At 40.3% G+C, this 20,468-nt stretch overlaps 1 protein-coding gene across 1 annotated transcript; it reads right to left on the reverse strand.

Moving 5' to 3' along the window:
- Nucleotides 1–16,515, reverse strand: cnn3a (calponin 3, acidic a). The gene is made up of 7 exons (XM_058647506.1): nt 16,294–16,515; nt 3,642–3,763; nt 2,674–2,740; nt 2,437–2,574; nt 2,217–2,333; nt 1,440–1,586; nt 1–1,046 (listed from the first exon to the last, which is right to left on the reverse strand). Exons 1-7 carry the CDS (start codon nt 16,360–16,362, stop codon nt 705–707), a joined length of 1,002 nt encoding a protein of 333 aa, XP_058503489.1. The 5' UTR covers nt 16,363–16,515; the 3' UTR covers nt 1–704.
- Nucleotides 16,516–20,468: the final 3,953 nt, after the last annotated feature.

Here is a 20,468-nt window from a genome sequence, read left to right on the forward strand (position 1 = left end):
TTAAGAATTAAGGTTTTATTTATATCATACCATTTTCTTTATGAATCAATGGAAACAATGGACTGTTTTGCAATGAGAATCACCACAATAAATACAGTTTGGAAGTACAGGGGGAATGATACGAAAATACAGGTCATGTGATGGCACGTGGAAGTCTAGCTGTAAAATAGTCTTCAGTTTGGTCATCGGCACTATCTGACATCCACCCATTATTTGAAGAAAAAGAAACTAACTAGTGATTACATGTGGTAAGAAGAGAGAAGGAATGACGAACTGTGGCTGGCTGAGTAAAGACGGGCTGTTGTTAAGGACTACACATGGGAAAGGATGCGCCGAGATTCACTCCATGAGTAAAAACATTGGAATGCAGCAGCCTCATCTAACGCTACACCATCTGTCAAACAAAGACGACGACTACGTCCGTGTTCCGTCTTTTAAAAAGTGGCTAGTAAAACAAGATGAAGCTCTTAAGCTTAAAAACATGGTGACCACTGGATCTGTGTGCATCTGATTATTCTATGCTACTACAACTTCTTCATAACCTGTATGACCTCCTCAGCTCAGATGAAAAAGGAAAGCACTCAAGGCATCGTTTGATTTAAGGCATCAGGAGAATAAGGAGACTAGTGAGGAAAGCAAAAGACTTGCTCTGTTGTGTCGGTAACATAAATGTGTTAATACTGCTCTGGAGCTGGAGGTCAGCACTAATAGTCAATGCCCTGGTCATTGTAATGGGAGCTGTAGTTGTCATGGTAACCTCCATGGTAGTCCTCCTCCTGGAACTCAGCCTGATAGTCACTGTCGCTGATCTCTGAGACATTGGTGCCGGTTCCCTGGCTGCCGTTGGTGTGGATAACCGGCTCTGTTGGGGGGGCGCAGTACTTGGGGTCGTAGACCTGTCGCCCCAGGCCGTACACGCTCATTCCTCTCTGAGACGCCACCTTGTTGGTGCCCATCTGGAGAGAGATGGTGGAGTTGTCCAGCGGCTGGATCGCCACCTTCTGGTCAAAGATGTCTCTGCGGGTCCCAGGTGCTGACATGCCCGCCTGCAGGAAACCAGACATGCAGAAAACGTACAACGTGGAGGAGGTGGAGAACAAAGAAGAACAGAGATTTTTTAAATCTGCTCAATTTCACTGAATGAATAATAAAACATAAAAAAACACTAAAACTTTTTTTAATTGAAGTGTATATATATATATACACATATATATATACATACATATATATATATATATATATATATACACATACATACATATATATATATATATATACACACATATATATATACACATATATATATATATATATATATATATATATATATATATATATATATATATATATGTATGTATATATATATATATATATATATATATATATATATATATATATATATGTACACATATAAGGTCAATAAAAAGAGTGTCATTAACCTGGCTGGCTCCTTTGTTGGTTCCCATCTGCAGGCTGATGGTGGTCTGGTCGAAGGGTTTGTCAGTGTGAGTCTTTGGATCATACAGATGTCTCCTGGTTCCATAAGCAGTCATTCCAGCCTGACTCGCACACTTGTTTGTTCCCATCTGAGGACAAAAGGACAGAGATGGGATCTTAACTCTAATCAAACATCTTATGATTTTCTGTTAAGAATAATCCAAAAATGAACCACTGACGTTGTGGTAAAATAATCAAATAAAATGCATTTAGTCCATCCACATGGATAAGAAACCTGTCAAGCTGCAGAAAGTTTAAGGGTTGGACATCTGCACATCACTGTCAGCCTTAATACAACATGAATGATTGTTGAATTCACTAAAAGATACACAGATCCTTTCTGTGATGCAAACATGTATTATTAATATAAGATGGGTTAGACAGAAGTGTGTGAGACGCTCACTCTCTGCACAAAGTTCATACAGACAATCAGCAGTTTAAAATCACAGCACAAATGTGTTATTCTGTGACTTTGGAGTTCAAAATGCTTCATGTTGATTTACCTCAGTGACAATAACTCACTAAACAAAGCAGCTCCTGTGAACCCAAGAGCTAAACATGTTGATTTTATCTATGGACTGTGATGAAGGCATTGATTTTAATCTGAGGCCCTTTTGTTGAGTTGGTGTAATCTGTACGTCCTTGTGTCCCCGCGGTCACCATGTCTCCAGTTAAAGCAAGCCTCAGTGTTGGAGTAGTATCAGTCGGTGCATAGTTACCTGGAGTCCAATAACACACTGACCAGCCTTGATCTTCTCATCATCGAAATGTCGAGCTTGTTTGTCTGAATATTTCACACCGATGTCGATCTTTGTGTCCATGCCTTTGGTCTTGGCCTTACACAAACAACACACAGGTCAATGCACTGGTGTCGCCAGGACACAATGAAACGTGTGTGTCAGGAGAAAGTGACCCTGTGGACTGTGTGTGTTCACTCACCATGCTCGCCAGTGCGAGTAGTGTGGTCTGGACTTGAGTCAGGTTCCCGTTTTCAAACAAGTCATTGGCCTCAAAGATGTCATTGGGCTTTAAACCATAGGCCAGGATGGCTTTGATGAAATTGCCCAGGTTTTCCAGCTGAACAACACAAAGTGATGAGAGTAAAGAGGTGACTCAGCAGAATGAACACTCTTCATCAGAGAGGATCAACGTCCTCTTTGTGAGATCAGGTCTTACCTTGTGCCAGTTCAACTGTGACAGGTTGATTTTCTTCACTGAACCGGCCTGCAGCTTGTTAATCAGCCTGACAGGGAGGAGAACACAATCTTAACCATCTCACACACACACAAACACACATCGACAACGCTGGAGCTTAATGCCTAAACCACTCTGGACACACGTGTAACAACTCACTGAGGAAGAAGTAAAAACAATAAAACACTCTTTGGATCTAAATGCACTAGTAATCATGAAAGTGACATTTTAATACTCTGTATGTGTAACATGTAGCATGTAATGTAGCGTCATTTCTGGACTATAAGATGATACTTTATTCCCACGCGGCTAATTTCTTGATTTCTCCTGGTTTCACAAGCTTCATGCTGCGGAAAAAAAACTGAGCATCGTCACATCAGCCACTCGACATCAGTGTACATCAGTGTACATCAGTGTACATCAGTGTACATCGTGCATTTAAGGTGGCGCTGCGTGTTCAGTGGGGAGAAATCCTTCACTAACACGAGCTGCATGAGAAGAGCAACTTATGTCAAAAAATCCACGATCATCCACAGGTTTTGAAAGGCTGGGCAGCATGAGCTCAGCGACCAGATCAACGTGACGAGCACGACAGTGAAAACATCGTCTGAATGCAGCTCTCTCTCCTATCACACGTCATTAACATGTAGCCTGCACAGCTTCCAGCAGCAGTTACAGTTTAAACGTCTCGGCCAGAGCATGAAGCCGAGGAGAGTCGGGGTCTGAATCCTCGGCTGCTTCTGTGTGTGTGTGTGTGTGTGTGTGTAGAACATAGCAGCAGCTCCACAACACTTTGGGTGTGAGAACAACAGAGATGTATGAGATGTAACACATCTGTGTCAATTCAATGGGTCCAAGTATAACACGGCAGTAAGCAGTAACACAGACACACACGTGTGTACACACGCACACACACACACACACACACACACACACACACACACACTTACTCGCAGAGAATGACTCCGTCCTTTAACCCTTTCTGGAAGTTCTCTCCAATAGACATTCCTGTGACCTCCTCAATCCAGAAACGCAGCTCCTCCTCCTTTAGTGGGTCATACTTCTGAGCGATCTAAAAAAAACAAAAACAAAGCATCATATGATTAGGCCTGTAACATATGTAACATAAAACCCCATCGATAATGAATAATAATGAAAATGGATATATTGTCAACTGTAAATGCCACTTGGCAAAAAACGAATGTCCCTGCTTTGAAAGGTAAAGAGGAGTTTATACAATAGCAGCGAACACTGTTGCTGTTGTTGTTGATATGGCAGCGCACAGAGGGGGAGGTGACGTGGGGGGGGGGTCTGGGATCAGATAGCGATCGGATCTTGATGTGGACACCAGAGAAGCATGTTAATACCAGGTGTGAATACATGTGGTGAAGTGTGTATGAGGGTCTATGAGGGTCTATGAGGGTCTGCGAGGGTCTACGAGCACAAGGAAGTCAAGCTAAAGAATGTTTCTTGCCCTGCTACATTGTTAACATACCACAGCCTCATCACCTGCTACTGTTAAAGACAAGATCAGCTGCTACCATACCCCACACACACACACACACACACACCACAGTGACGTGATACAATCTGTCATACTTTCATAGTTAAATTTGACCTTGGCAGTAACTAAACTCCTCTTTCCATGAGTAAAAAAAACAAAACACAACAAACTAACATCTGGCTTTTGTCTGCTATGACATGGATAAGATCAGCGTTCACTGCCACGTCGAATGTTCATAGAGTTCATAGACGAAGGTTTTTATCAGCTCCAGCTGTGATCGTTAGTGATGAAACTCTGACGCTGACTCTGCACCAAGTTACAATTCTATATTTGTTCAGTAGCAGCTGAGTTTTACAGAGCGTCTGCTCCGATGATGTAAAGGTGGAACCACCGCTGCTTTCGTCTGCTGTGTGTGTTGCATGTCAGTTGTTTACAGTGTGTTAGTGACGTTGAACACAAAAAATAAACAGCCGGCAAACGCCTCTACCGGCCATAAGAAGGAGTCAATCCCTTCACTTGTTTGGATGGAGGTTACCTGGCGTGTGACGCCGGCTCTGGACGTACACAGACCGTGATGCAATTTGTTCCCCCTCGTCCTCATAATTTATTGGTTTCTAGTTTCAGAGTCTCCAATATATATATATATATATATATATATATATATATATATATATATATATATATATATATATATATATATATATATATATATATATATATATGTATATGTATATATATATATATATATATACACATATATATATATATATATACTGCTCTGTGTTCCCTGTTGGCTGTGAACCAGTGTAAGACATGGATGACTGCTCTCATTAAAATACAAACATCCCTGATGTTAACATAACATTAAATTTAAAGAAAAAAAAAATCGGTTGTGTTAGTCTGACTAAAATCAGACGTTTAAAAAAACATGTTAGTCCGACTGGAATGGTACGAACTTTGAATTTCTCAAAGTCACAGTAACACACACAGATTATTAGATTGGAAGTTGAAATGACTACATATGCATATTTTAGTTTTTATGCATATTTAAATAATACAAAAAGTCGATACACAGGAGAATAAGAGTGTAAAAAAACATGGCAAAATCTAAAAGGGTGCCTTTTGTTGGACCAACAAGCCCAAACTGAATGCTTTGACTGCTTAAAGAGTCATTTTTTTACAGTGCCTCAATGGTAGGACGACTGGGAACGATGCTGGACATGCTTACAAAAAGCTGCAGCTAAATCAGAAACCACCTTATACCAATTAAAAATACAGGTTGAGAGGAGGTGTATCTTAGCTTAGCAGAGGGAGACACACTGTATTCTGGGACCAGGACGGTCTTACAACTGAACTGTGCATTGAAGCAGATTTGAATGCAGTGATTTGAGCTGTTTGTGTCCTTCTGCCTCAGTTTGTGATGATCTGATATATTTGAACGAAGAATTTCAAACATCAAAGTCACAAAATAACACGGTGAATCAGAAACTCTTGAAACATGATGTAAAATTGGAATTCTATGTGGGAGAATGGAGCTGTGAAAGACTTCAGTCACTAAAGATGAACAAATGAGTTTTGTTTTTAAATCTCTTTCTCAGCACGCATCTTTCACCTCTCTTTTAAAGCGTATGACCTCATGGCCATAATATCACGTGACCCTGAATTCCCGCAGTGTAATGCACTGTAAAAAAAAGAAAAAAGAAAAAGAAAGTTGGCTGATAAACAAGTGAACAGCCATCCGTCTCCGTTCCTCTGCTGTGCCGGATTGTTGTTGGAGGCCAAAGAGGATATTGTGTTTCAAACTGTGACTCAGTGCAAGGTTTGAGTTAAAGGTCACATCTTCTTTGAATGTAATATCACTGTTAAACGTCTGTTGTGTGTTTCTGGGATTAATGTGAGGGTTTTGTGTGAATGTGGAGCCAACAGCTCAGAGGAATCCCACTAACATGCCATAGAGCTCAAATGATTTCAAGGACGGCATTTTTCTCTTTTCTTTTCTCTTTTCTTTTCTCTTTTCTTTTCTCTTTTCTTTTCTCTTCTATTTTCAAACAGCGTTGCCAAGAACTCCAAGAAAAAAAGGGCATTGGAAAAAAGGATCTAATTCTCTTGATGGAACCATTAAACTGAGCTTCTCAGGGAAAAAGTCTGTAAGGTTATGATTTGAACCTGCTGAAAACCAGACAAACACTGTACCCAACAACAGTATCAAACTGCTCACACATGAATTCAGATACAGTCAGTGTGTTCCCACGTGTCCAAATGTTCAATTAGACTCAAGAATCAACCTTAGATTCTCCCGGAGACATGATTGTAGGTGAAAGTGAGTAGAAGAGGAAGCAGCATTAACTCGTTCTTCATCCTGTCGTCTGTAAATCATCTGATGCTGAAACTAACACTCAGACTCTCACTTGTCTCAATGTCTGCGTTTAAACAAATGACAATGTGTCGCACCTCCTTTAACAAAACAACACTGACCTTTCTGCTGTGTCAACACTGATACACCTCACAGCTTTGCAGACTGTTCATTGTCTACAGCAGAGTGGATAAATATGCTCGTCTACGTTAGCTGAGGCTATTTTAACCCAAACGAGTCAAACTCAACACAAAACCTGATTTTATCCTAATCAGAATTGGTGTTAAACATTTAGAGTTCCTTTGACACTTTGTGTGGAAGAAGGCAGAGGAATGATAACGTCATACCCACAATCTTTAGCATCCAGTTACCATGGAAACACGTCATTCATGCAAGGACGGACAGGACTAGAGAAGAGCATATTCGAGGTTGAATCAGCTGAAGTTGAACAGTTGTGAAATCAACACTAGAAACCTAGTTTCTTTACCTGGAAGCCAGTTGTTGGCATTTTTGCGTCACTTTGAGTCTCCCTAACATCCATTAACTTAGAAAAAGACAATTCTTTAAACTAAGAGCAGAAACTCCGTCTCCTCACCAGTCTAACAATATACTGTATGTATGTAATATCTATATGTAAGCTGGCCAGGTCAGACTGAAGTAAACACACATGTTTGTTTTAATGTACACGTACTGAGTGAGTATGATGACAGAATGAGCACACACACACACACACGCACACACACGCACACGCACACGCACACACACACACACACACACACACACACACACACACACACACACATGACCGAGTCCTGAACCAAGTCTGAGCAAACAGAGGGGGCTGCTATTCATTAATATATAACCAAGTCTGTGTTCACCAGCACTTAATATGCCACATCCTGTCAGAGTGTGTGTGTGTGTGTGTGTGTGTGTGGGGGGGGGGGGTCAACGAGGAGAATGGGTAAAAAGAAAAAGGGTGAGATCAAACTTTCATCAAGTACTCACACAAATATAAAGCACTATAAAGTCAGATATATCTGTTGTCACAGAATAAAAACTTTACACGAGGGACAGCACAATAAAACAATACTATTCACGGTGTCATGTAAACCTCTCACTTCTCATCACGGCGGCTGAAATCTAAACTAGAACGGTCTCAGTGACAAACACCTGATGTCGTCTGATCACACTGGACGATGTTTAAAGTAAGGAGTTAAAAGTCAGCCATCAAAGAGAGAGGAGACATTCCATCATTTCAATATGGGATTAATGGAGGCAGACGTTAGTAAAACAGCACTTTCTTGTTTAAATTACAAGTGGAACAAACACAATAACTCATTCCAAGAACTTTGTGATAATGGCTTCCAACTTTTTAACTTATGGCAACACTTCACAGTTTGACATGTTCTAAAGACTTGATTTTGAGTAGAACCGTCGTCGTCACTGAGCCTGTGAGTGTGTGAGACGCTCACAGCAGAAGACGCACTTTACTTTAAAACTTTTTATCATAACTACTTTGTAACGATCAGAAAACGTTTAGTGTCGGCTTCGTTGTCACTCTGCATTGAATAATCCACAGTTTCAGAGGGTTCTTGTTATGACAGTTTGTCAAAAATACTTATATTATTAAGAAAGAAAGAAGAAAGTGGGGCACCAGCCAATTAAATGACGTTTATCAACAGTTACATCATTCAAATCCACCTCTCTGACTAAGCAGCGCCCTCTACTGACGGCGCTTTTTTCTTGTTTGTTAGGACTGAGAGAATCACAAAATGGCAGACATGGCAAAACGTTATCAACATTAACTGTTGCTTTGCTTTGTCGGTTTGACGTAAACTTAGGCCTTCACGCGGAAACACAACTTTACTTGTGCGATCTTTTTCCTTTGACGTGACTGTGTTAAGTAAGACTCCATCCACACAAAATGACTCTAAATGGTGCAGAACATGTGCCACACCTGCTGGTTTAACACGGTTAAAGAGACACTGAGCATGTGCATAGAGCGTCTGTGTGTACAAACTTAAACTTTCATTAGTTACAGTTCCAGCCGTGGTTAGAGTTCTGTCAACATGACATTAGTGAGTCTGTGTGAACTGAGACAAACTGAGCGACGTGAAGAGCCACTCACCACAGGGTTCACTGACCCTGGTCCATGAGCAACAACAGTCAGACTTTCAGCAAACACTAGAACCACAAACCAAGTCCTTCTTATCCCCAGAAAACAATAATGAATGCCCTGAAGTGACCTGGAGAGCCTGAGTGGAATGTGTCATGGTTTCAGTTTGTACTTTTCACAGCAGACAGAGAATTCAGGAATATGAACGGCAAAATAAGTCAGAGGTGCAAACATTTGGATGATGCATCATCCCAAGGACGTGAGGTTAACACAAGCCACTGCAGCCACTTATGAGGCCCTTCAGGCTTCTGTTTACACTGAGGATGAATGTGAGGAAGAGGAAGAACACACTCCTGCTGCCAGGCTGAAGATAAACTGTGTGACAACTTCTCCTCATGTTTGCTGAACAGATGGTTTGATACTGTTGATGAGTGTTGAAGTCTACTTTACTGTGACGTTCACCTGCTTTGGTCCCAACTAAAGCATGAATGCACTTTATTAATATGGCACACAAGGAAAACAACCTTATTTAGCTCCTTTAGATAAATGAGTGGATCAGCTTCCCAAAAATATACTACAGAACAAGAACTGTTATTTAAATATTTATATATTTAAATTATTTGTCTCATGCATGTCCTCGCACAGAGTGACTCTCTGAAAACACCCCCATTAGCACTTGGTACTTTCCTCCTGATGAAATAAAACATAGACTGTATGAAATTTACACGGCAAAAAAAATGACCAATCAGAATTTTGGTCGATGGGGAGTTTACAGTCCCAGTATTATCACTCCAGTATGGTATAATGACAACATGTCACATATAAGGAATATAATATAGAATATACATATTTATTATTTGAGTATGCAGAAAACCTGGATTATTTCCCAATCTGTTACTAATGCTTCCTGTCGCTAACACTCTGCAGACAAACATCAATCCCTAGTAACTGTTGACTTAAATCACTTCACTGTGTCTTGAGGTTTGGGGTTGTACTCCAGTGAGACTCAATGAAATAAACTCAGGTGTAAAAATAAAAACATCAAACATTCTTTGTCCAGTTCCTCAATATATAATCACTGCTGATTTTGAAATGTTGTTGTGGTTCTGCTTTCATTTTTGAGTGCATCTTTGCATCTCGTCCACTAACTGAGACTTACTGTGTTTCACTCTTTTTCACTCGTTTTCTTTGGACAACACAACTCCACTGTTCAGGCTCGACACACACTGTGAAGCCCACTGAGCAGAGTGGAGCAGAGTGGAGCAGAGTGGAACGTGAAACGCTGCACCCTCCCAATGGACGGGGTCCTGATGAAGGGGTCTGTGAGGAAGAATGTCCGGAATGTGATGCACTCAGCCCAGAAAGAGCTCAGACTACTGATCACACATTATGCAATGGAGCACAGATGGGCCCCTGCCTGTTCTCCTGCTTTTGTTTCCTGAACCCTCTGACTGAGAAGCTTCTACTGCCATGAAGTGCTCTTTCACTCTGCAGACACATTTAGAACTCCATCACATCCAAACACAAAACAGGAATGTACACTCAGAAATGTAAACTATATCTTTCTTTGTTGTTTTGAAAAAGTTTCCCCCCAAAAAGACTCAAAATGCTGTCGTACATACGGTACACGCCAGGCCTGAAAGTGGCGCTGTAGAGAAGCAGGAAGGACAACGTTACACACATGACAATGTGTATAATCACAGAGACAGAATGAGTCGAGCCAAGGGAAAGAAATAGGTAAAAACATAAAAGAAGAAAAGAAAAGAAAAGCTATCATAAAGCAAACAAACAGCACTGTTGCATACTGGGTGACTGTATACTGTATTTGTATATTTAGCAACGTTACAGACCCCCGGCAAAAAGGTCACAGATCTAGTGAGTCGCTGTCAGAAGCATAACTACGTTCCGAGAAGCTAGTGAGCTTCATCTAGCTGTATTTCCTGTGAGTGGAGAGGTGACCGACACAGAGAGAGAGAGAGAGTTTTCTTAGAAAACATCATTACAGATTACACACTAATACAGTAAAAGAAAACTATGCCACAGGCCTCAATTTACCACAATTAATTAGGTTAATGATTTATTTGTTATATGAAGCAAAGAAAGCAGGCAATATTTAAGAAGCTGAATACTCAAATAATCTTATTTATTACAGAAAAACTAATGATTTGACTCAACTGTTCCAGTAAATAAAAAACATTTAGGACGATTGAAGTAAAACTCCACATTTTCTTCTTAACCTTCCTTTAACATTCTAATTATCTTCCTTTTCTCTGTCATCACGCAACTATTTTCCTTCTTTAACATTGAGGTATCTTTTCTCAAATATCCATAATAATAATAATAATAATAATAATAATAATAATAATAATAACCATGCCACGTCCAGTGACGCTCGTCTGTCTTGTCCACTGTCACTTTTATGTCTCTTATCAACTCACATAGACACAATAAAAGCAGAATACAAAAAGTGCTTCATCTGGTAGAGATTCAGACATACCACACAGCTTCATGACATATCCAAACTTTCCACACTTTCGTCCAATGCACGGACATGTCCACGGTTCAAAGTGTATTCTGAAAAAATGAATCCAACAATCAAAGCTTTCAGTCACATGAACTTCACCCAGACATCTGAAAAGATGGACACTATGTTTCCAGAGTGGAGACGCGTCACTGTCTCCATGTCGCCTGAAACAAGTCGGATTTCTCTCAAACCCAAACAAAGAGCTGCTGTGTTCGATAGCAGCGACACTCCCTGCTCTGTTCTACTCCATTTCACCTCTCCAAACAAAACCTGAATATCACCACTGACCTCAGCGTTCATGAAGGACACATTTACTGCAGGGTCCAGATAAAGCATCAACATGAACATCGATTAAATGTATGAAACTGATACAGCAGACGCAGCTTTTAGTGATTTGATCATCGTAATCGTTGTCAGCAAAACACTAACAAATAATCAGTTGATTTGTTGTTAGTCGACAACTAAGTAAGTTTTGTAATATCAACGTGTTTTTTTATACAAATATACTATATACATTATATACCATTGCCAATTTAGTCTAATGTATATTAATACATATGTATTAATATGTATTATATATAATCTAATATAGCAGTGCTGGGAAAACTTGGGGAACATTTCTAATTTGTGAGCATTATCACGCCACCATCAGAATATTAGCTACTTCTGCTATTTTGTATAATATATATAATAACAGAATTATTCAAGTTCAGCCTTCAGCTGTGATTTGGGAATTGCATTATTTGAAATTATGATTTGATTAGAAAGCGTTTGGTTGTTAGTTGTCAGCTGAGTGGCACAAGAGCCTCCTTGTTGTTGAATGTCATACATGAAGATCACATCATTAATTAAATGGTTTGTATTTATATGATCAGTCAAAGCTAACAAGCTCGCTTATATCTCATTTCTAAGTTTTTTGCTCCACATAAAAAAACATTAATTAAAAGTGATTAAGTTTGGTTTGTGGACAAAACAACACATATGAGAACATTATGATCAACATTTTAACGACTTATCGCTTAATTGAGATAATAATTGATGGATTAATCACTTGTGAAAACCATCATTAGTTCTATGATGTATTTGAAGTCAATGATTAACCAACTCTTGATTATTAACCTGTTTATCAGTAATGTGAAATACAGATCATTTGTAGTTTCTTTGCTCCTCCCACAACAGCAACGCACATACACGTCATTTACTGACGGTGATATTTCGAGGGTTGGAAAACAAAAATGGACCAAAATGATCAACAGACTGCAAATGAACCAACGTCAGATTCAACATTTCTTTGTGACAGTCGTGCTACAAATGAGAGGCTTCCTGCGGAATGTTTGATGACGCTTGCGTTACTGTGTTTTTTTAAGCTGCATGTGAGAAGAACCCGAGAGTCACTCTCACCAGGACACCAGATATTTAAGCACAGCAACACTGTCCTTTTCACTCCCATCTGCAGGGAGACATTGGCAGTTACAATACGAGAGGCGGGCTGAGAGGCGGAGACCACAGCAGAGCACAGTTACGTAAAAACTCTGGATCAATACGGACTCTGAGGATGAGTTCAGTGACAAGTCAACACTGTTGCATGAGCTGAAATTCATGAGCAAACAAAGTAGCAGCAGAGATCCATAAAATATACAACACATTATATAGAAGACTATACTGTCATACTGTGAACATCTAAGCTTTCAGGACAAAGATCACCATCCTCTCATCTCCATGTTCAAAGTGTGATGAGTCACTTCCTGCTGGGTGAATATTTTCCAGTGACCTTAGACAAGCTTGAGATGTCAGTGGAAGAGCCACAAACAGCAGCCTGTCATCACGGCTCTGACACCATGTGAAGTTTGCCTTTAAACGCTGTAGTAACTGTTACTGATAAGTCATTCTGGAATTACCCTTTGGTGCAACGTTGACCATGTGATCTGAGAGAGGACAACACTTTGGCACAGGAAACTCTATGCAAGCACAGGGCAGTACATAGAGAGAGAGTGGGTCTGGGTCCCACGGCTGACTCATTACTACTCCAGCACCAGCAACGCTGTAAAGGTCAGAGAAACCTAAAAGAGTAGATGGAGAGATGACGTGGGCTCATCTGTCATGTTGAAAATGATCAATTCTCTGACCACTGAAGTACAGATGTAGATAAAGCCGTGGACAGATTGTTACGAGATGTATCACGAGAGACACTTCTGCGACATCATTATAAAAAAACGTTGGATAAAGTCACTCAACTGGTCAAACCAAGGACTACAAATGACTCCAGACGACGGCACCACACGTCGCTCACAGCCCCTGGATGACACGCGCTGTACAACATCATCTGCAGAAACACAGGCTTCTCTGCAACAGTGAGGAAAAATCTACACGTTACAAAGACACTGAGGCAGTGACTTATCACAGAGTCAGTTTGGTTTTTAAAATGTCATGAACGTGCTTGACGTTACTATTTTCCTCTGTGTGGTGTGATTGAGAACTGTAGTGATTAAAGTTTATGAGTTTAGAATAAAAGTGTTAAAGTTAAAGAAATCTGATCCCAGAAAACACATTCTGTACCAGGTGTGATGAGGAGCTCAGATGTGATGCCAGAACATGTGTACTTTAATAACCTGTGGTGAAACTCTCAGTTATCTATGACTATCAGCTTTGAGAAGACACAAAAGACACTTGCTGTTTTCATCATTACAGTAAAGATGAATGCTAATGGAAGAACATTTTAGGTAAATAATGGACTCGTTGTGATTCACCTCCACTGTTTCTCTGGTTCTGTGCAGCAGCAGTAAAATGCTCTCCCACTGATTCTCTGACTGTTCTGGCATCCTGAGACAAAATAGCTGTTAAAAGTGTTCAATTTTATGATGAAAACAGCCAGAAAAAAACACCAGTTATCTGAGATATTGCCTGATTTATGTGCCGCCTGCTGTATAAGTCAGTGGGTCAGCGGCGCTCTTTCCTGCCTGTGTGTGTGTGTGTAAAACAAAGTCACTGAAGTTTCACAGCAATGACTCCACCTACATTGACTAGGTACTTTTTACTGTAGTGGAGATGCAACCTAAACCCAGCCGTGCCGTGTCGTGCCGTGTCGTGCCGTGTCGTGCCGTGCCAAGGCAAGTAGAGCCGGTGGAAATACACCATTAGACACAGTTTTCCAACAGGAAACTCAAGTTTGCCTCACTTTGTAGATTCACTCACTCCCTCACTCACTCACTCACTCCCACAACAAAGTCCATAAAGACATGTTGTGATTTAACATCACGGCCCACAAGAGCTGTCGATCCACTGCTGCTTCCATCAGTGACTTTTTGATGCAACAGACACAAACTTCTAAAGTGAGGTGGCAGTAGACGAGCAGCTCCATGTCCATGTGACAGTTTACAAAGTCTCCAGTCGTAAAGACTCACCAAACATATTCACTATATGACACTATATCGACTTAAACAGACTCAAAACTGTTTCTCATGGTGCTGGCATGTTTGAGTGAAAGCAAGCCTCTGTGACGCAGACTGAATCTTGGCGTCAGGTACATGTACGACACAGTCAGCATGGACTATGTGAAACATCCACACTTCAAACTAACACTTTAGGGGGAAAAAGGTGCAGAAACCTACAAATAAAGAATTGACACTAAACAGTAAAGTGGTAAATAAAGTGTAAAAATTACAAGGTGCTGGAAAATAGCTGAATCCTAATCTGTGATGCAATTTCCTTCTGTGAAATGGATTTTATTAAACTAGTAATGACACAAAGCAGTGGTTCCCAAACCCAGTTGGGTGGCAGGAGATATTTTTAGTATCTTTAAAAATAATTTGTGGAATTTTCCCGGCCTTTTAGTTTAGATTTGCATGTAAATGTTTTAAATGGAATACATCAAATGAAGTTTACTTAAAAAGATTTGTTTACAATTCAAAATGAATACAGATGAGTCGTTACATTATATGCAAATTTGCTCTTGTAATTAAGTTAACAATAGTTTCTTCTATTGAGAGTTTGGTAAACGCTGATTAAAGTGTTCACAGTCACGGTACAGTATAGAACACACTGTTTAAGCCACTGATGATGTCAGCGTCCATACATGCACCTCCAGCAGCATATGTCTGGAATAACACACACACACACACACACACACACACACACACCTAGATACACACTTAAGTGTCACTTCCTGTTGCATTCCTGCATGTTATTATTGTGATAAAAGAACAAAAGACATGTACATAATCTTTAACTGCAGTGCTGCTACATGGTCATGAGAATAGATCACACAAGAGCATTATATATACACATATGTATATATATATATATATATATATATATATATATATATATATATATATACACACACATATATATATATATAAATATAAATATATACACATACACATAGTGTACATATATATATACACATTGTATGTGCCACTGTGTGTCAAAGGTCCAGTGTAGTGATTGACCTCCACTGAGCTAAAATGCCGTGTTGTTATCCAGTTGCTAAACAAAGAGCTGCAGAGATAGTGTTTCCCATCACTGAGGAGATTTCACGGAACAAACATCCACTTCACAGCAGCTTCACTTCACTAGTGTGTGCACAGACACAGTGTGGGAGCTGTCGTGCAGGTAAAGTAAAGGCCAGCCCATAATAACCCAGTCTTTGTTTCAGGAGCGTGGAGTCGCTGTTACTTCACTCCTCATTAAACTAACTCACGATGTTATCGCGATACAAACGCATTCACACTGAGATTTAACTTCACTGTGTGTGTGTGTGGGTAAACATGGTTAGTTAGTGTTAGTAACGCGACTGACGTGATACTGCTGTCTGTCTGTCTGTCTGTCTACCTGTCTGTCTACTCGAGGGGGAAAACTCGGGAATGTTCGGAAAGTCGAGGCATCCTCTGCTGCTCCGCCGAGCGGACATCAAACAAACTGCTGCTGCTGCTGCTGCTGCTGCTGCTTTTCAATCGATTGTTCGAAACAACAACGAGAGTTAACATTGTGAGTTTGTGACAAAGTCGTTAAAACAGCCTTTGTTAACTTTTCCCAGCGTCTCGGGCTTCTGCCCCCCTCCTCTTCCTCCTCCACCTCCTCCTCCTCCTCCTCCTCACAGCACTTACTTTGCTCCTGACTTCAGCGGAGAGTCCGTAAGCTGGTCCTTTATTAAAATGCGTCATGTTGTTGGTCATAAACAGACAGAATCTCCTCCGCTACAGTGTTGAGTACGAAAGTCCCGCAGCTTCGGTCCACGTGCACAGAGAGAGCGTGAGTTCACAGCGACGAGCAGCACGAGCAGCACCAGCACACACACACACACACACACACACACACACTGACTCTCTGCAGACACGAAAAAAAGACAAATGATTGACGTAGACTAAACAGCCAATCATCACAGACGATGTGCACGTGGCCACGCCCTCTCCACATGCTCCTGCTACAGTTAGAGAGATTGAAACCCTCTCATGAATGTGTGCGTGCTGTTCCTGAACATTCACATTATACTTTATTAGAGTGGCGTCTGTTGAGTGGTTGATGAAGCACAGTAACTGGAGACGTTTGTAAATCTTTCTTTTCTGCTGCTTTCCTTTGATGCTTTGCTTCCTTTTTGTACTTCAATGACACTAAAGATATACACTTGTAGAACTACTGGACTCTACTAGACTCTAGTTTTCCATTACTTCAGTCCATTACTTCAGTACCTCCTCAACGTGGGCGTCAGGGCACGACTGTGAGAAACTGCCATGACGTCACTTTATACAACAAACACACTCTACACAAACGTGTAGTGATGGGAAAAGCAGTTGTTTTCAGAATCATTAGAATCAGTTCATTAAAAAAAAACCTTACAGACTCCGTCTCACACAGTCACTGAAGTGAAATACAGCTCAACGGGTTCAGCTGGGTGTCCTCTGTCCTCTGTCCTCTGTCCTCGCCAACATCTAAAATGTTAGAAATCTCCTTGCTGAATGTTTGCGATTAAAACATGTTTTCAGTATTTTATATATTCAGGTTTTTTTTAAACTGATCTGCAGTTGGATGTTGTTCTCTTTGACTCATGTGCCGGACGTCGCGCTCATTACTCTTCCAGTGACGACACTCTCTGACCAATCAGTGGCCGGCAGTCTGTTGACGTCACGTTTCAGTATCGGCTAATTTCATCCCTAATGGAAAAGCAAGAACATCTTTTGGACGGATGATTTAAAATCATCCACTCACCATTTTGTGGTTGAATGAGAGATCAAAATAAAAAAGGATACAAAACCCCTGACAACCAAGTTCACCTGGGTTCTGATACTTGCTAATTCTAGCGTGAAAGAGGCCGTAGGTTGGGCTCACTCGTCACCAAGAGGGTCAGGGAGCCACAGTGGCCTTGACACGCCACAAAGGATGTTGTTCTTCTTTTAGTTCGCTTGTTTCACTGTAATTTGTGAACAGCTTCTTAAAACATATATTATATGATATAATATATAAATATAATATATTATATTATTTTCAGTACACATCTGTCTATCATAGTCATCAAAGATATCAAAGTGTCCATGCTGCCTTTTATCTAAAGGAACACAATTTACATGAAGGGCCACAAAGACATGTTTCTTTCCTTTAAATAAAGAATATTTAATGCAACGTTTAACTACTTCAACTGTTCACACATTACACTGTAACATGTGATCCTGCACCAACCACCCAAACTAACCCTAAACTTAAACTAACTCAACACTGGCTCACTGTCGGGGAAGAAGTCGACGACAGCTGATGACGTTTGGTGTGAATGCAGCATCAGGTTATTAAAAACAAATAGTTGTTTTAAAGAGATTATACACTAAGACAAACAAAAATAAACCCTGGCCATTTTAAATTAATTGCACATTTTAACAACATTTTCACACAAAAACACAAGTATTGCCAGTAGCTATGGGATGATATGACAGTTTTATGTCCTGATTATTTTCACCAAAATAAATGTGATTCATGACACTGTTAAAAATAATAATCAAATCTATAAATCATGATAGATAATGGGACCCTGGAATGACGGGAAAGGCTCCCTCTTGTGTCACTAGGACCACATTTTATGTGCATGCAACTAAACAGCATGCACATAAAATGTTAGGAATATTTCCGCGTTCATGATGATCCCGATAACAGGAATTCACCATGAGTTTGATTCACGTTCCAGAGAATAATCGGACAAACAAAACGTCATCAAAGCATGAAACTGAGTGAAGAGACTTTACATCACTCTGCAGAGACATGTGTGCCCTCTGGTTTGCATCTGAGGAAACGGCTTCATCGTGAATCAGGGCAATGACCCCAAATATTTTGAAGCTTTGTAAGAAGATCCTAAAAAGTCCTGAACTTTCCTGCTCTCACCTGACCTCAACTCTTTGAACATTTATGGGAAAACCGAGGAAGCCAAGTGTTCCGCTGCTTGTTTGTAGTTTTAAAGGGATAGTTTAGACTTTTGTGTGTGTGGTTGTATGAGCCACTGACACATGATTGTGCTGTGTGTGTTCACTGCACCCAGAACAAGCCTCACACACAAGCTAAAGGTACAGTACGTACAACTGAGCAACCTTTACTGATCACGTCCATGTGTGTCGGAGTGTCTATGTAACCTTCACTTAGTGATAAATCCTGTTGTTTTACAGTGTTAACATACCATAGACTTTTTATTTATTTATTTTTGTTAAAGGGGGGACATATTATGTATAGTCTTTCCTTTTGTCTGTTATACTGTGAGCCATCATCACATGACTTACTTTTCAGAGTTAGTAATGTATCGAGTGTTGAATAAACTGAGGTGTGTGTGTGTGTGTGTGTGTCATTATGGGGACTTGTCTTCCATATGAGGACACACACAAGTCTCCATGACGTTACATTTTAAGGTAAAGGCATGTTGTATGGTTAGGATGAGGGTCAGGGTTAGATTAAGGTTAGATTAGGGTTAGATTAAGGGTTAGAGTAAATCTCAGAGTAAATGTAATGTTCTCTGAAGACTGTGTGTGTGTGTGTGTGTGTGTGGCACTGAGTGGTCTTCTGTGATCATGTACTGCAGCCGCAGGTGTGTTTCTCTTCCATGGATACTCAGAGGTCCAGCGAGTCTATAAATAGCCCCAGATGTCAGACTAAAGCTCTTCCTTCGGCCTCATCTTTGGTCTGGTTCAACAAGTTGTTTCAGCGTTTCTTCCTGTCCACTTCTCCCTCCAGGAACAGGAAACTCAGCACAAAGAAAGCAAAATAGAGCGCTGACAATGCTTCCCTGACTAAAACACGACATTTAAAACTAAACCCTTTCTTATGGTCTCACGCAGCCAGTCATAAAAGAGGTTTTTTAAATAAATGACTTAAGATAAAGACAATTTTACATCACATTTGTGAACAACGTACAGAGATGATTGTTAACGTTCTCAGGTAAACGTGGTGGACGTGTGACACAGGTGAGGCTTTATTTATATGTACAGACAAATGTGCCAATTCTGTGTGTACACGCATATGTGGAAAATAATAAAATAAAATAACTTTATGTCACTGTCAAACAACCTTTACAGCTGCAAACTTCAGTTTGTGTCATTTTGTAACTTCATACTGAAAATCAATGACTATTTTGTTACTTCTGTGTTAGAAATCCTTCATTCAGATTTATCACAGTGACAGCAGCAGACGTGCAGTGAACTAAAACACAGACTCTCTCCATGGAGAAAGTAACTGTAACTGTAACTGTAACACAGTTACAGTTACAGTTACTTTCAGTACAAAGAATCAAAATCAATCAGGAAAAATGATCTGAATTGAATTGAACAATACACTTTTTTCAAGTGAATGCGATGCTTCAATATGAACAGTGTAGATTTAGTTGGGTTAGATTTTGTTAAGTGGCTCAAATCAGTTCTTGCTTGTGTCCCTGCTGGCAGCCATGTTTTCAAGACATGCAAAGGTCAAGTTTATATCCAAATTTGAAGTTTCCCACGACTGTTGGAGCAGCCGACAATTTCGCAGGTTCTTCCCGACTTCCTAGACATCGTTGTCAAAATTAACGCTGCATAAAAAGCACAGGTAAAAGTAGAGATGCACACTTGTTATGACAGCTCCCATTCAACCGCACGTATACTGGAGGGAGACGCCACCGCAGCAATGGCGGCTTGTTCACTTCCAGCACCTCAGGCAACGTGAACTTTCACTTTAATATTGTCAAAATCTTTTGTTTTGTGGAAAATGTAAATCTCTGAAGTGGGCGAGGTCCCTCTGCAGTCCCAGATGTTCTGAAGAGAGCGGTGAGACGACGGCAGTA

The sequence above is a fragment of the Solea solea genome, chromosome 1 (assembly GCF_958295425.1).
Source record: "Solea solea chromosome 1, fSolSol10.1, whole genome shotgun sequence".
Taxonomy (NCBI): Eukaryota; Metazoa; Chordata; class Actinopteri; order Pleuronectiformes; family Soleidae; genus Solea; species Solea solea.